The sequence below is a fragment of the Saccoglossus kowalevskii genome, chromosome 1, assembly GCF_978046115.1.
Source record: "Saccoglossus kowalevskii chromosome 1, keSacKowa6.1, whole genome shotgun sequence".
Taxonomy (NCBI): domain Eukaryota; kingdom Metazoa; phylum Hemichordata; class Enteropneusta; family Harrimaniidae; genus Saccoglossus; species Saccoglossus kowalevskii.
Window position 1 is genome coordinate 17,613,003 of NC_140641.1, and position 18,463 is coordinate 17,631,465.

The 18,463-nt window shown below is 37.0% G+C and overlaps 1 protein-coding gene across 1 annotated transcript; it reads right to left on the bottom strand.

The window, feature by feature from the left end:
* Positions 1 to 1,438: 1,438 nt before the first annotated feature.
* On the bottom strand, positions 1,439 to 17,774 carry LOC100371138 (sperm-specific sodium:proton exchanger-like). Its single transcript, XM_078009485.2, has 19 exons — positions 17,591 to 17,774; positions 16,787 to 17,019; positions 16,300 to 16,465; positions 16,044 to 16,160; positions 15,661 to 15,931; positions 14,462 to 14,605; positions 13,909 to 14,162; positions 12,347 to 12,528; positions 11,972 to 12,097; positions 11,461 to 11,619; positions 9,317 to 9,580; positions 8,488 to 8,682; positions 6,169 to 6,370; positions 5,215 to 5,363; positions 4,492 to 4,617; positions 4,048 to 4,146; positions 3,348 to 3,518; positions 2,160 to 2,294; positions 1,439 to 2,021 (listed from the first exon to the last, which is right to left on the bottom strand). Exons 1-19 carry the CDS (start codon positions 17,772 to 17,774, stop codon positions 1,485 to 1,487), a joined length of 3,714 nt encoding a protein of 1,237 aa, XP_077865611.2. The 3' UTR covers positions 1,439 to 1,484.
* Positions 17,775 to 18,463: the final 689 nt, after the last annotated feature.

Here is an 18,463-nt window from a genome sequence, read left to right on the forward strand (position 1 = left end):
ACAATACTGTTATATATCCGAGAGCTACATGTACATATCTGACATGCCTTGAGTGATTGCAGTCAAACTTTATTGTACATCATCATACAATTACTGATATGCATTTGTTTCATGTTCTGATTCAAAATGGCCGACTAATTTTAGTTTTGTTTAATATTGAACCAACAGAGACTGTGTCAAATCATGACATGACTTGTTTAAAAAATGTTTCTCATTTTAGACATGAAAGAAAATTTGAAGAATTTATAGTTAAATAATTAAAAAAAAATATTGCTAACTCCATGTTAGATGGTATTCTGTCTGTCATAGATAGATGTGGGCGACATCAAACATTTCTCAGACATATTTGGACCTATTGTGTTGTTCAGACTTGTCACAAAAACAATATACATGAAGTAAAAATGCTACATGTTCCATAATTGCCATGTGATTGAGATTTCAATACTTAATTAAATATATCAAACTGTTTCTCAGGCGTGATCAAGTCAAATTAGGTGAACACTTTTTAAAATAATCATGGGATAATGATGGTACAGTGCAATTAGAAAAAAAAACATCTTTGTCCGACAGTTATTTTTATATTCTTATTACTTATTAGTAAACTTATGGCAAGAAATTATTTTGTAACTTTATTATAGTGTTTGTTATAAACTTTCCAGCAGTTACATCTATTGCAGTATTTATTAGTATTTGTGTTTTGTAATAGTTAGTGATTACCTAGGTAATAAAAATCTCATATTATCTTATTGAGAAATATTCTATACTGTGATTCGCATTAGTTTTCATCTTTGACATATGTCTCACAGGTGTTGTGTTGAAATACTGTAAAAACACATTGAAATAGATAGCTACATGTCTTTTTAGCGATTTTGACTCAATACTCATTAATGAATTAACAATCTTAATTTTAAGCTAAAATGCCAACAATCTCATTTTGAGAATATACTTTATTCTAAATTAGCGACATCTTGAATTAGCAAAAATACATATTAGCTAAAATGATATGCTAGCTAAAAAGACATGTTTTACAGTATACACTTATAATATTTCTTAACTCTACAGTATGGGGTACACTTCACTTGTATGTATAATTTTAATAAATAAATTCACAAGCCGCATGAGGATGAGATTAAAAAAACTTTGTGTCTTGTCTATTAATGATGTGATAATTTTGTTTTTTAATCCTAATTGGTCCAGGAATACTAGGGAAATGGGTCTTATGTACCGGTATACGTGTTTGTACTCTGTATTTTTGTGATTTTGATATTGGGACATTCACCCACCCCCCATTCCTTGTGTGCTATATTTTCACATTTTAGTAACAAATGTAGTTTTGAAGGTATGTGTTATATGGAATAACAAATACATGTTCACCCCCCCCCCCCCCCACTGAGTGTTTTACTTGTGGGACATAATATCGTCAAAATAAAAACTACAATTTTTTTTCAACTTCGTTTTATTGTATTTGTAATTTTTTCATAAATTCAAACTGCCTCAGCACCTGTTGGTACATGTGGATCTACAACATGTTTTTCATCGTCTGGATTGTAAGGTCGACTCAATGGCGACAGTTGACCAGGCGGCGGTGGTATATGCTTCGTTATATCAATGATTTCGCTATGAGCTTGTGCTGGCCTCTGTTCGCTTTTCACCACTGCCCGATTATGCTTGTGTATTACATGGTGCGAGTGATTGCTGCTGTTGTGGATGCTCATCCTTGAGGCGTCCATGTTTAGGAGTGACACTTTGGCATCGAGCTGCGGTTGCACGTGTTCTGAATTATAAACGACGAGGAGACGTGGCTCTTGTTCCTGGTTCCTTGGAAAGATCAACTTGCGGACAGTTCGCATTATTATGCACGGTCCACGAAATTCTTCCCGGGTGTGAGCATTGTACGCCGTGCCGTAGATCAGTAACACATCATCCATTGTATCGTCAAGTTCAAAAACATAGTTCATTTCATGTAAAAGTGGTAGGTGAGATTTCTCTAAATGCATTTTCACTTTTTCTTGAGTCCAGTTCTGCGTTAAAATGAGAAAAATAAAGTTGAAATTATCGAACTGTTCAGTACATTGAAAATGCTGATGGCCAGAGTGTTGTAATGCACATCTTTTTTTAGACGTTGTTTATGTCAGAAATCATTTGTCACAAGGACTTACTTGATATGACTGTTCCATTAGCAGAGGCGTTGCCACACGTATAGCACAGACCCGCCATAACCGATTTTCCAGAGATGGTTCGGTCTTGAAGATAGCCATAGCAGCATAGATGTCCTCGGCACTAATGAAGAAAGCCTATTATGATAAATAAATAAATAAACATATACAAGTCATTTGATATATATCGTTAAATAATGTCGTTTGAAAAAACCATTGACATACAAGTAGAAATATCCAGTAACATTGTGGAGTCTTTATTTACGATACTTGTTCTCCAAGATGTTAATTGTGTTATGAACCCCCCAATACTGGCAATATCAGTGCAGAATTTTGATGGAATTAACGCAGCATTTCTTAATTAGATTTCGATGTTTACTCTATGACGAACTTGACTCCTGGTAAAGGTATTACCCGGTAGTGAGTATATAGCACAGTCAGCTGGCGCACACATGATAATAAAATAAATACGATATTTACTATATGGGGGCCTGCCATCTTGAATGCAGCATAAAACTAAATAAGAGACAAGTTGTGAAACGCGTTTTTCAGATTCCTACAAATCAAGACAAAAATACCAATCTTTCACAAAAATACGATCCATTGGGATAATATTAAGCCAGCAGATAACAAAATTCGGTTGAATTCGGCATTTTTGTGTGGAAAAATCCTTTAAATACGAACACCTAATTATACGGAGAACATGCATAGAACATTTTCCTGGGGTATTTGAAACCAAAAATTGTCATTGCAGCTCAGCAGCCAATCAGCGATGGCCTTACAGTCAGATGACAATTTCACTTTAAAATACCCCAGGAAAGTGTTCCATGTTCTTCGTGTAATTAGATGTTCGTATGCAAGGGATTTTTCCACACAAAAACGTCGAATTTGGCCGAATTTTGTTATCTGTTGGCTTAATATAAACCCAACGGATCGCATTTTTGTGAAAGATTGGTATTTTTGTCCTGATTTGTAGGAATCTGAAAAACACATTTCACAACTTGTCTCTTATTTAGCTTTATGCTGCATTCAAGATGGCGGCCCCCATATAGTAAATATCGTATTTTTTTTAATATCACGTGTGCGCCAGCTGACTGTGCTATATAGGTACGCCTTCATAACTCTGCGAGTTTTATTGAAACTTGTTTGCACCAGTATTCTAATATTTTCTACTTTTCAAATGATATTTACCTGTACAGAAGTTTCACATGATACTGTAACATTTCTTGGTTTGTGTGTTAGTATTCCCATTTCTCCAATCACGTTACCGGCTCCCAGATAATCTTCAAATATGGTATTGCTACTGCCGGTTGAAGCACAACCAGAAGTTATCGTAGCTAAATAATTACCCAAACCTCGCAGCTATAAATAAAAGAAAGAAGACAATCTATTTTAGTAAAGAGGCAGCAACAGATCTTAACCTATTCACCACCAGTTCCCACTTTTCATCACAAATTCACAAACTAGTCCTGTTTATAGTCTGCACTTTCCTTCGAAGATTGGGACAAAAATAGCCAAATTGACTCAAACTGAACTGAAAATTGACTCAAATTTACAACAATATTAATTCTTGCTTCAAATTTGTGTTTACATGTCGTTGGGTCATACTAATGTTCAATAAATATGTAATATTATACAACATAAATGATGCAGTGAATGCACATGAATTGTGGGAAATATTTGAGGACTTGTTCGGTGCAGAATCACAGCAGGTCGTGGTAATTCTGAATCTTCATGAATGTTGGAACACTAACAAAAGAAAAATAACATTTGAACAAAACAATATAATTCAAGAACAAAATGTACACTGACTTTTAGATGTGCTGGAAATCATTTTGCCTTTTCATCTTTGTTTGTGCATTACAATTGTTATATACACTGATAGACTCACCTTTACCATACCAGATACTATCAGATAGACACCATTAGGCATTTCACCTTGTTGAACGATGACTTCATTGAAGTCGTAATGTATCAGTTCGGCCTTTGACTGTAGAGAAAAGGTTGTGTAGAAAGATGAAATATGGGATTGTTGTATACAAAGTCAAAGGGCAGTGGTCGTTGCGCTGCGTTCTGTGGGACTCATAGCGACAGACGCAATTCATGTAAAATACATTGTTTACGTGAAATTCAAACGTGTGCTACGTGGCGACCACCACCCTTTAACTAGGAGCAAATTTAATAAGTATTGATACAAATGTTAGCATTCTTGTGTTCTATTAAAGACATATTGTATGAACATAGGTCTACAATATGGATACATACAAGGTCTACATTCATGACTCAAATTTGAATACAAAAAAAAAAAAATAGTATTTAGAAAGCTTGTTCCTACCATGATGTGATCCAGCATAACGGGTTCTCCTTGTAACCATGCAACATTACTGAGTAGCAATTCGGGTACTGGCGGTGGGATGCTAGCAGGTGCATTCATGAGCTGTTTCATCTTTACTTCTACCATCTAGGAATGCAATAAAATAGTTATCAGGCAGTTCAAGCTGAGTTTAAATTGTGCGCTACAGAGCATTTTACTGCCAATATTGGCAATGCATTATGGGTGAGATCCCATTGTACAGAATGAGAAACTTGTCACACTGGAATCAAATGTCAAATTTAGTAAAACATATATGGATTTGTATAAATAATGCCATATTTTCACATATTGCTGAGCAAAATATATAAATAAATAAATGCACTATTCAATACAAAAACATCTTCCTTAATATTGAAATTGTGACAGCCACTATTATCAGATCTCCAAGCCAGGACAGCAGTATTGTCAGAATGTGATGCCATGTTTGGGGATGGTCCATGTCTTTTGGGGCTACTTATTATCTATACGTCTCTCCCTAACAGACTTGGCCCGGCTGTTTGATGCAAACTCTTCTGCAACCTGTCTTCCTCTATTCTAATGCATTTGTGAGTAGATAGTGGTTTACACAAAGCAAAGTGGGTATATCTCGATAGCAATACAAGATACTTGTAGAAAATGTTGCTGGGTTTTACAAACTTATATTCTGTTTTGTGTTTATTGAGTAGTCCATACTCTTGTACTTACCTTTTCTAGTTTGTGAGCCTCTGTTTCATCCAGTACTCCAGCCCCTTGTAATTCATAGATGGTATCTCGAGAGTGATTCAAAACAGTTCGGATAGCTTGTCGTGTCTTGACAGATATCGCAATGCCAGGATGGACTCGCTGTAGCAGACCTGGAGTGAATTAAATGAAAGAAACATATGTTGTGGGGATTGTGACCGCTGTCCTGCAAAGCAACTGCATGAATACACTGAACTTTGCGAGACTGAGGGTTGTTAAATTTTGGTTTTGGTCAGCTGATTATGAAGATACAAAGACAGTTCAAATTTTTGAATTGTTTCGCAGTTTGATGCCATCCATGTGTGTGTGGCAACTCTAATTGCATGGGGAAATCTATCAATCTTTAGTGTATTTTAGTTGCGTGAATAAATAAATTTTAAAGTACTGTCTATAAAATTTGAAATAATTCTGCTCCAATTCATTTATGTGACTTGGTTGACCATTCTGAACCAGGTCATAGTGACCTCAGGTCATCTAACACTGATATTTGTTATTTAAAAGACAAGATTCAAAATGTACCACAAAAACATATGGTTGGCGTTCTTTTAGCAAATATGCCCCCCTTTTGTGGAATGAACTTCCACTCTCTATTTGTCAGTCAATTAATATCAATCATTCTCAATGTTTTTAAGAGAAGTCTGAAAACTCGTCTGTTCTTCATTTAAATTTGATTTTAATGGTAATGGTAAGTATTTTGAAAACTTTTTATTTAATTCTTTTCATAATACTTAATGTATTTCTATTCATGTATTGTACAGTGGTGTATGACGCAGTGAACATCACTTAAGAAAATGTTATTATTTTTTGGGGTCAGAATGTTACTTTATCTCTCAAACTAAACTTCTCTATTTGACATGCAGATCAGGTATGAATTTATATATCTAGTAACTACATCATCCAGTTTGTTATGGGGCTTACCAAGTTCCTTAATGACTGCCAATCTAGAAGATTCTGATTGTTTCTTCAGTGTTTTCAAAATTTTGGGATTGTCAACCATGTGTTCAATAAGTTTGCTAACTTCTTCTTCGCCAACCACAAATCCTTTGCCTACATCGTATCCTAGACTGAGCTTCTTGTTGATTCTAGAGTTCAACCAGTTGATCAACCTTGGAATCATGATCTGCGATGAAAATATTGGGATTTATTAGAAATTTAGCTTAGTGGTGACGAGTCAACTGTTTTTCTTTCAGTAAATTGGGGGATAGTCCAGCTGAAGCTAAAAGTGTGCAAATAAGTCTTCTGCAGAGGGCTAAACTTTGATAAGTTGTCTGACAAGCTAAAAGTGTGCAAATAAGTCTTCTGCAGAGGGCTAAACCTTGATAAGTTGTCTGACAAGCTAAAAGTGTGCAAATAAGTCTTCTGCAGAGGGCTAAACCTTGATAAGTTGTCTGACAAGCTAAAAGTGTGCAAATAAGTCTTCTTCAGAGAGCTAAACCTTGATAAGTTGTCTGACAAGCTAAAAGTGTGCAAATAAGTCTTCTGCAGAGAGCTAAACCTTGATAAGTTGTCTGACAAGCTAAAAGTGTGCAAATAAGTCTTCTGCAGAGGGCTAAACCTTGATAAGTTGTCTGACAAGCTAAAAGTGTGCAAATAAGTCTTCTGCAGAGGGCTAAACCTTGATAAGTTGTCTGACAAGCTAAAAGTGCAAATAAGTCTTCTGCAGAGGGCTAAACCTTGATAAGTTGTCTGACAAGCTAAAAGTGTGCAAATAAGTCTTCTGCAGAGGGCTAAACCTTGATAAGTTGTCTGACAAGCTAAAAGTGTGCAAATAAGTCTTCTGCAGAGGGCTAAACCTTGATAAGTTGTCTGACAAGCTAAAAGTGCAAATAAGTCTTCTGCAGAGGGCTAAACCTTGATAAGTTGTCTGACAAGCTAAAAGTGTGCAAATAAGTCTTCTGCAGAGGGCTAAACCTTGATAAGTTGTCTGACAAGCTAAAAGTGTGCAAATAAGTCTTCTGCAGAGGGCTAAACCTTGATAAGTTGTCTGACAAGCTAAAAGTGTGCAAATAAGTCTTCTGCAGAGAGCTAAACCTTGATAAGTTGTCTGACAAGCTAAAAGTGTGCAAATAAGTCTTCTGCAGAGGGCTAAACCTTGATAAGTTGTCTGACAAGCTACAAGTGTGCAAATAAGTCTTCTGCAGAGGGCTAAACCTTGATAAGTTGTCTGACAAGCTAAAAGTGTGCAAATAAGTCTTCTGCAGAGGGCTAAACCTTGATAAGTTGTCTGACAAGCTAAAAGTGTGCAAATAAGTCTTCTGCAGAGGGCTAAACCTTGATAAGTTGTCTGACAAGCTAAAAGTGTGCAAATAAGTCTTCTGCAGAGGGCTAAATCTTGATAAGTTGTCTGACAAGCTAAAAGTGTGCAAATAAGTCTTCTGCAGAGAGCTAAACCTTGATAAGTTGTCTGACAAGCTAAAAGTGTGCAAATAAGTCTTCTGCAGAGGGCTAAACCTTGATAAGTTGTCTGACAAGCTAAAAGTGTGCAAATAAGTCTTCTGCAGAGGGCTAAACCTTGATAAGTTGTCTGACAAGCTAAAAGTGTGCAAACAAGTCTTCTGCAGAGGGCTAAACCTTGATAAGTTGTCTGACAAGCTAGAAGTGTGCAAATAAGTCTTCTGCAGAGGGCTAAACTTTGATAAGTTGTCTGACAAACTAAAAGTGTGCAAATAAGTCTTCTGCAGAGGGCTAAACCTTGATAAGTTGTCTGACAAGCTAAAAGTGTGCAAATAAGTCTTCTGCAGAGGGCTAAACCTTGATAAGTTGTCTGACAAGCTAAAAGTGTGCAAATAAGTCTTCTGCAGAGGGCTAAACCTTGATAAGTTGTCTGACAAGCTAGAAGTGTGCAAATAAGTCTTCTGCAGAGGGCTAAACCTTGATAAGTTGTCTGACAAGCTAGAAGTGTGCAAATAAGTCTTCTGCAGAGGGCTAAGGTTTAGTTGAAAGCTAAGGTTTATGCTCTCAGTGGCAAACTAAAGTTAATCTTTTCATCACCAGACATTCTCTTCCAAATTTTTCTGCACTTTTTGCTTATATTCTTCAATATTTCTGGGAAGGAACCCTAATTTTTGGAGCCAACAGACAAAATTTGAGTCAATTTTCAGTTTTTACTATAAAAATTTGGCTATTTTTGTTTGAATCTTCTGAAGGAAACTATAAACAGGACTATTGCAATGCTTCTTTGATCTCTATTGAGGGCTAAATCTGTCAATAAATCAAATTAAATTATTTCATATTTACCTTAACGAGTCGAAGACCTCTGAATGCACGGAGAATCTTGAATACCTTTATGACCTTAAAGATGTTTGGGTTGAAACTCTCTGTCGAATCATTATAAGTCACATCCAATACAGTATCCGCAATGGATAAAAGAATAATAATAAAATCAAATATATTCCAGTAACTATAGAAGTAGTACTTTCTGAGACCAATCATCTGAGGGAAAAATAAAAACATGAATGAATTAGTTACCTTTGCAGCAATAGTCATGAGGAGTGGGGGTGATGATCACAAGTCGTACGTGTGGTGGAAATGTACACTGTAGTCGGGTTAGTCATGTTTGTATTTATTTATAACAATTGATAATTTAACTTTAACTTTTTCATTTGCTCGGCAGACGCCTCTTTCCGTTCTGTGAAGTGCGTGTGCATCATTATGTTGATTTATATGTTCATACAATATGTACAGTGAAGGGCACAGACTTGGGTCTTTGCGCATAAAAAATATTTTTAAAAATCATTTAATTTCAAATATTTAATGCGAGAGAGTCGTCACCAGCGCATGCATGGGAATTGAGTCCCAACGATAACAACACACACTAAAAACGCAAAGGCTGATGGATAGACACAGTGTCCACTCACCGTTTCCAAATGACGGGCTTGCTGATTGGATAATACTGATAAGTAATGATGACGTCAAAATGTCATTTCTGGATTAGTCAATTTGAATTCAAACATCCATTTTGATTTATAAAACGTTTAAAATGACCCCAGCTTACTGCCCTCCACTGTAACTGTCTGAGTTCCTTTGGTGTGGTGAAAATTGTTCAAATTTACATACTAAACATTACCTTAAGTATGGCTTCCATGATGTAGATCCCGAACAGAACGTAATTAATATACTTCAATGGCATCTCTGATTCAGGGTATAAGCTATGTGATTCGTCGATACCCAATTCTAGTCCGATGGGAATTAGGTTAAGACCAATGATGGAATATATCATGTAATCAAATATGGGATTACAGACCATCGTATAAATTGCTTTTTGCACTCTGTTATTGGGTTCTGGGATTTTATCTTTCTTGTTTTGTGCCCAGTCTTCAAGTTTTCTTTTCTGTGTATAAAAGCATGCATATGGTTATGAATATTTACAATAAGAGTGGAATTTTTTTGTGAAAAAAGAAGAAATAAATATCATTGATGTAATGCGTCAAAGTGACAACATGGTAATTTACAACAGCAAGAGTTAAAAGGTGGTGATCATCGCGCCGCGCCGTGTCCTGTTCGATCACAGTCAGCTGGCGCACACGTGATATTAAAATAAATACGATATTTACTATATGGGGGCCGCCATCTTGAATGACGCATAAAACTAAATAAGAGACAAGTTGTGAAACGCGTTTTTCAGATTCCTACAAATCAGGACAAAAATACAAATTTTTCACAAAAATACGGTCCGTTGGGGTTATATTAAGCCAACCGATAACAAAATACCCCGGCTTAGTGTTCTAGGTTCTTCGCGTAATTAGGTGTTCGTATGCAAGGGATTTTTCCACACAAAAACGACGAATTCGCCGAATTCTGTTATCGGTTGAGAGTGTTTGTGAAAAATACGAAACGAACAAAATATGAACCAAGGTACAAGAAAGATACATTCCGTGTTGTTTGTTCCAAAGGTAGTATGGTGACTGCCAGCAACGCACATAATAAACAAATTACTCGAGATAAATCCTTCTTTAAAAGTTACCATGGTCCAAATGTAGATAGTGTTGATATGGATGTGTATAATGAAGATGAAGAGTTAGAAAGAATTATGAATGAAATTAATAACCAAAAACTCCCTGCGGAAAACAATGCACCAAATATTGAAGTGCAAGATGCACAGATTACGCAACAAAATATACAGCAAGCACGACCACTTAGAAGGTCAACACGAATAAGAAAACCGAATATTAGACCAGATTATTTATATTATTAGATTATTTATTAAATGTATTGATTAAATAAAATAAATAAAAACAATTGTTCTAATCCGAAAAAAAGTTGAATAATAAATAAAAGTAATTAAAAAAAAGTATATATTTGGACAAGTATTGTATCTACTAACAATTGTAATTTGTATTTGTAAAAGTATAGTTATTCATGTATTGCATATAAAAAATTGAATACTGGTTAATCATAATTTGTTGTAGAGCTTACTATTTAAAGGTGAAGAGAGGTGTAGTGATTTGTACACACTATTGATATGCTAATTAATGTACACCTGGTATGCCAGTACATCTGGCATGCGCTGTTATAAAAGAAATGTAATTCAATAAAATGTTGTCAGTATTCTATAAGCCTTGGTCGTGTTTGTGTCTTGTCATTGTACTGTATATGTGCGTGCTTTTGCTACGGGTCCACCCCAGAATACCACAGGGGAAATAATCAAAGATATTATAGTCGGGGAAAATCAACTATAAGTTCGCGCCATTAACCGGAGGTAGAACTTGAACATCCAGGGACTTTTTATTATATCCAACTGTAGGTGGCGCTAGACTGCACCTGTATACAGAGTTCTTAAAGTACAATACAATTTAGATCACAGCTACATTCTAACACGTATATTGACCTGAGTTGAGCCTGAATCGTCTCTCGCCATGGTACGCACTGCCATGACCCTTTTTGTGGAACAACTGTACGGCAGGTATACCGCTCGGGCGAGTTCCATCCTGTGATGGAACTGCACCACAATGTCCGCCTTTGGTACTCATTCCCCCCTGCACTTCACCAAGTCTCTTGCATCTGTGTTTTTTTTTCTTAGCATTGAACAACGTCTAGAGTTGATGGGTCGCGCAGCGTCCAGTTTGATATGGGACTTATAGCAACGCGTGTAAAATACATTGTTTGTTTACACAAAATTTGATCATGCGCAGCATAATGACCACCGCCCTTTAAACCAATTAATGACCGTATTTCCCGATTAATAGTGGACGCAATGACTTGGTGACTTACCATAAATGGCCAGAATCCTCTTACTTCCCAGTTCTTCTGGATATGTTGTACATCAACAAACTCACCATCGTTGTCAGCAATCGTTTCCGTGACACCAATTAAGACGCGTACTGCCTCACGTGACAGCGTACCATGTTCAAATTGTTTCCAGTAACTTATCTGTTAATACATATACAGTCGCGTGCTAATTACACTAATCTATGATGGTAAAACTGAAAATGTATTGCAGACAATGGGGCAAATCTTTGCGGTTTATAACGAATACAAACGAGAAATGCAATAAGGGATCAACCAATTGTAATCATGAAGGTGGCTGGAAGAGTGTGAGTGTTGTTTTTTTCATGATTGTGCCAACACTTTGCATGCAATGTTTTTCTCTCGGCTTGCAATGTTCTTTTTTAAGTAAATTATCCAGGCACCCATGTGATTTCAAATTTAACACATGCGACTCCGAGCAGGAAGGTGACTACCTCTCTTTTTCTACCTCCATGCTCTGAGTAAGCATACATACCATTTGAGCTTTCATCATTCTTTGTCGAGCTTCTTCTGCCATGTCGGCAAACTCCTTAGCCGTTGGTTCATTTTGGACCTCGGTCTTGCATTCAGGGCATGTACTGGTCGCGCGAGTTGTGTCAATCTGAACTTCGTCCACCTGGAGGGAGGGGGGGGGGCAAAAAAGTACAGTATATGAGAAATGAACAAAAAAATACACTGCAAAAAGCACTCAAACAACATGCAGCATCATGATTCTCACACGTGAATGACATGCACTCTTATGTCAACAAGGATTATTTGTCAAAACATAAATCTCCCATGTTGTGATCGCTCCTCTTTATTTTTCGGAAAAGATCCGATAAAATTACTTTGAGTATATCTATACACTTACATCCATGTCTTCGCTGTGGTATGGGTCTTCAATCGCACAAGCTCGTACCGCCATATCCCAGTCAGCATCCGCCAAGAATCTGTCAGCTTTCAACATACCAATGCTTAACTCTTGAGTGTCTTGAACCTTACGCACAGCGTTCGCCATGGCCTGTCTTTTAGGGACAGATATGTTACTCATCCCTAATATTAAAACAATCAAACAGTTGTACCCGAGTCTGTACGTGTGTGACTAAATGAATTGTTAATGGGTTGTACAGTTAAACGTGCGTTATCGGCCATCACTCTATATAAAGACCGCTTGCCTATAGTGACTACTGAGAGATAGATAAAGACCACCTGTCGTACATAACCACCTTTTTAGCATTATTTTTGCACATTCACTACCAGATTCAAATATTATGTTAAATGTATGAGATGGCGATCCATTAAATGTAACTCAACCTTTATATAAAGACCATTTCAAAGACGTAATTTATGTATATATTACAGTATTTGATTTAGAAGTGCATCTCCAACTTGAATGCAAGTGCACATTCTGGATTATTAAAATACGACTTATTTGACCATATACACAGTGCATACATTACTAATAGATCAAAACATTATTTTAAAATGCCCACTAGATTGTATGCTCGTATCGCATTACAATGTTAGTGTAGTGAGTAGTGATTAGAAAATAAAGAGGAAGGACAGGGAATTGTTTAAAATAATAAAAGCATTAGATCCCCCGGTAGTTTAGAATATGCACGCTTTCCGTGGTCTACGAGACCGTCGACTCATGCGGAATATCACACCATATATTTCACCTTTCCATACGCCAATGGGAAATTAAGATACCAAAGCACGGGTTTCACTTTCTAAACTTTTAAGTAGAGTGCTATGTTTAAAGCGGGAGGGTCGTCACCTGCGCACGCGCGGGAATTGAGTCCCAAGCGACGATAACAACACGCTAAAAAGCAAAGGCTCATGGGTAGACACTTGTTTGTAAACAATGACACGCTATGGCCATCTGATGCATGCGCAGGTGACGACTCCCCCTCTTTAAATAAGATGTATGTAAAATGTAATGTATGACACATATGACTGCACTTCTTCCCTACAACCACCCTTTAGGTGGAGAGACCTGAAACAATGTGATAAATGAATACGGTACACTTTTTCTCAAAGTTGGGACTTCTGGCGAAATAATGTGATTTGGATGAGTTTAGGTAAAATTGTGATTCGTTGTCTAGTTACACGTCATGTAGAACGACGTTCACCTGCTTACATCACTAGAGGGCGCGACTATCACGATAGGTGCGTATATGAGTGATGTGTAAGTGTGGACTGTTCATGGACTTGTATTTCAATGTTAATGCATTATGCAGTGTGCGTGATGGTAATATAAATTAAGAAAAACACAACTAGATAACCAAACGACTGAGTAGGGGGAAACGAGAATCCGCAAAATATTAAAAAGATTCGCCATGATTCTTCGGAGGGAAACATAAACAGAAAGCCGAGGATATTTTGATCGGCGTTAGTTACTGCGCCCTCGTCGGTGTGCTGATCTACACTTACCTAAAATCTTCAAGAGTGACCCAATGGTTGTTGAGTTAATCACTAAAGTCAGAACCACGATACCAGATGTATGCAACAGTACCTTGCTACCGACACGCTCCTGGTCAATACCTTCGGTAGAGACAACCATGAGAGCGAGAGTCAAGCCTACTGCGCCACGGAGTCCTCCCCATGTCATGATGGAAGCGTTACGCCAGGATAAACCGTAACCAACGCGTGTCAAAATCGGACTGAACAGAGCGATAGCAATGGCCCTGTCAAAACAAAACAAAATATAATTTAAATATTTTTTTTTGATTTTGTATGTGTGGGACGAAGGTATCTATCGCAATCACATACGCATACTGTTACAACGTGTGGACACGCCCGGACGAAAATTTAGCGGGACCATTTAATTAGGAGGGGTGGCTGTTACTTTTTAAAAACAAATTCGCAAGGAAAAAAAAAATTGCATACCTTCAAAAAAAAAAAAAAATGATAAGACGCCGTGGAAAAATGCACTCTTCCAGCTACCCCCATGATTTCAAATGGTTGAGCCCTAATTAGTCCTTACCTTATGATGTTAACTCCAATATAAAGCGTAATTATATAGAAACAGTCGATTGGATCAACGTCGTGCCATGCACGTTCAACTATGACGACACCGACCAGTACAAAGATGAGCGTATTGGCTAGGTAGGCAAGCATTTCCCAGAATCTGAAATATAATGGAGAGGTTAGGGATACTTGATTGTTGAAGTTGCATTTCCACTTTGTAAAAATGTAAATCATTACTCCCAGAACAAGCTTAAAACAAAAACGAAATGTGCTCAAATGATGTTTTAGCTAAAAAAAAAAAGAAATGAAAGAAAGATATTTCAAAGTGGATATCCTATTTTTACTTTCCAGTCTATTTTACTGGCAGAAGGGTTATTATCCCTCATAGCAAACACATATATAATTCGACTCAGCTTCAAAGACAAAAACAAACTCTAACACAGTGTTCCCTTTTTTTTAAATCTAGCTTATTTAAAGCGCGGTAGTCGTCGCGCTGTGCATGTGCGAGATATATGGGTCTCATATAAACAAAGATGGCGACTTTGACTGTTGCGCAGATCAACGAGTACGAACTGTGATTCCATTTGAAGAACGCATTGGATTGTGGGAAAATCAATGTTTATCAACACAAATGTCGCACATACGCAGCGCGGCGACTACCGCGCTTTAAGGCTTTTTAAAATTTATATTACCGTTGATTTCTTATTATCGTCTACTCATATGTTCAGATTTGATGGGGCATGTGTTGGTGGTACCGCCCAATTTTTCAAAATGGGAAAGCAACGTAATAACACCACGATAAAGATATTCAGTTTCCGACAGTTTGAAATCCTTTCGTTTTTATGGACGAAAATAAGGTATTTTTACTATTAAAGTAAAATTATATTCATTAAATTTATTGTTCATATTTTGAACACGCTGCATATTTTGTTATTTCATTCAGTTGCTTTTAGTCATTATTCAAGACACAAATGAAATTATGTTTTGTCTCTAATATTGAAATATTTATTATTTAATTACTAATATTGTTGTTATGCATATGGAATAAATTTCGCTAATACAATATGAGATATTTCTGAATTCACTTGTCAGAATCAGTTGTTTTCAGGTTTAAAAAAAACACGAAAGAGTCTTCATCGTATTGTTGTAATATAATATCATAGTAACATATATACTAATAATATAACATTATAAATAACATCATAATTTGAATACCTGTGTAAAAACACTTCAACCTCAGGGCTAATGCTCGTTTTTTCGATACTGATTACAAGTCCTAGCACAACGACCGCCAATACTCCAGATACATGCAAGATTCCCTCGCCAATGTAAAATGTCAAATACGTCGAAGCCAGTGTGATGGTGATCTCGGTCAGAGCATCGTTAAAAATGTGCGATAACCACAGAGTTGTCAGGCGTGCCATAAAATATCCAAACAGTGGACCACAAAATGTAACACGAAGAAAGTAAAGGAAAATTTCCAGTCCTAAGAAGTGAAAATTAAAAAAAAAATAATATTGAAAGCGTTATTTGTGTAGAAAGAAATGCGGCGAATTATTGATTACATGCACGCATGCGCTAACTGTTATCGCACGTACCGTCCATTTCTTGTCCGGGGATGCTCATTCGCTTAAATACTTCGAAGATAACAATTGAGCACCCGTCGTTCAGCAATGATTCACCCTCGATCAGAGTACCTAACTGTTTTGAAGCACCTATGAAAAAAACAAAACAATTATTTTTAATGAGTTGACGTTGTTATTAGTTATTGTACTTGGGTGTGGTGACGTCAGGGATTCTATGGTACCTTACAATACTATCAACCGCCGCTAATGGCGTTTCTCCTCTGCTTACCGAGATCTTTCAACAGCGCCACCACAGCTACAGGGTCAGTCGCACTCATAATAGAACCGAACATCATCGCAGTGGAAAATTCCCATTCATACGAAAAGACGTACATAGCCAAAACAGCGGTCAGAACCGATGCCACCATCAATCCGAACAGAGCCAGAATGCAGATCTAAGTACGAAAAAAAAATAGAGTAAAATATGTCATGCCAACGAGAATGGACTATGACTACATCGCGGAGGGTATTTTTCCTCCGGCCACAGACGCATTTCTGCAAATATATTAATGTTCGGGAACAATCCTTTATCATATTATCCATATACATAAGTACCGATAGTTTTCATTAAATTCCCAAAAGCAACTCCATTGACTTTTCTGCTATGATTGTTTTAATCCGAATTTGTTTAGTCGTATTTTTATCCTATAAATGTTTAGATTTAAACAAATCGCAGAAAAGACAAAAGTAGTAGAATTATAAAGATGTTGACTGACCTGTACGCTTGATTTCATAAATGTATGCACATCCATAGCGAATGCTGATTCAAAGATAAGTACGGGTAGAAACACGTGCAATATAAGATGAGGATCCATATGTACCATAGTAGTATACCTAGCAACATAGTGAACGTTGCTCGAAAGAAGACCGATCAGCACTCCGACAATTAACAATACTACCGTATAGGGGATGTTGACTGATACCTTGTTGAGGATACTACGGATGAGCGCTGCAAAAAATGGTACGCTAAACATAATATGGGGAAGACTTCACTAGGTACCTTTTGTCCAATGTGACAACCCTGTTCATTGTTTTATCATTCCCGATCATATTCGTGCACGCCTCTTTTGACGCAATTGTCGAGTGTCTTACTACTCATCTGCACATTACAAATTTACTGAAAAAAATATATTTAAAAAACAAATCTGCCTGAGATTTCGTGTTCTGTTACTTGTCTATCATACGATCACCAATATTATTTAAAACGGGCATCAATCAAGCACTTCTCTTCGATATTGGAAAATAAACATGCTGCGACATTTATCCGCTTTTCAGAGAATCGTAGGGTTCGTTCAATTTGATTTTTTTGTTAATATAAATATAAACTACATGATTCTATCGAGTTTCTAAAAAAAATGTTTAAGAATAGCGGGTTACTGTGACCCAACTGAATAAACAATAACACTCACATGAACCAAGATACGACAATATACATTACGCGTAGCGGTATTGATTTACGTGATAAGCGATGGAACATTAGAAACTCCGGGGCTATGGCAGAAAAATTATACAAAACTTACCACCCATCGCACAGCAGGCAAACAAAAAGAAAATGACGTAAGGTGGGCCGCCATAAACGAGATGGTCGTGAGGATCGTGAAAACCCTTCACCGTAACATTGTGTGTTGTAGAGTTGCCTGTGTAGTTCCAGTTTAATGTCAAGTTCCACGGGAACCCAGACGCTGCTGGCGGTACTATCGCCATTTCCTCACATTCACTGCGACACCGTTGATTTTAAAGACGATAGCGTACTAACAGGTGAATTGTTAACTAAAATACTAAACTCGAAATCGAAAAAAATGTCTCTATTGTCTCTATTATTGATATCAGATGATGCCAAGAATAACATTATTTGCATAATTTCGATTGTGGTTGCTTGGTTACACCGGGCCATTGTATTTGGATGAGAGTCTCAATCTCGAGATCACAGAGGGAAAGTGTAATGACAATTTGTAGAGAAAACGGTTGAAATTAGTACATGAACCCATACGAATAAATTATATATACCACCCACGAATTAAAGAACATCGAAGCGTCCCAATGCGCTTGACACTGGACGAGTTTAGTTCCATTGTCGTCATGGAAGCTGTGTCCGCATGTTCCGTACGCTGACTTCAAAATTGGTTTCCGCTGTTTCATACCGGGTGTGCTACAGTCGTAAACTATAAATTTTCCAACGTAACATTTATTTATCAAATATCACTCTGCTTACAATGGAAAGTCATCGTTCGAACAATGACAGCGACCCGCTCCCCGGATTTGATCCCCACCAACGTTTTGTGCGCACTTGTTCAGAGACGAACGTTCAACCGCAAGAGGACCGTCTACTACACGCGCGTGGAAACCTTCGAATAATGAGAAAACGTTCTACGTTAAGAAGTTTTAAAGATGTG

Excerpts from the sequence above, each read along its gene's own strand:
- LOC100371138 (XM_078009485.2), bottom strand. The coding sequence starts at position 17,774 with ATGGCGATAGTACCGCCAGCAGCGTCTGGGTTCCCGTGGAACTTGACA. Across the intron at positions 12,529-13,908 it reads GTCACTCTTGAAGATTTTAG|GGATGAGTAACATATCTGTC; the intron begins GTAAGTGTAGAT and ends TTTTAATATTAG. Across the intron at positions 4,618-5,214 it reads AGGCTCACAAACTAGAAAAG|ATGGTAGAAGTAAAGATGAA; the intron begins GTAAGTACAAGA and ends TTGCATTCCTAG.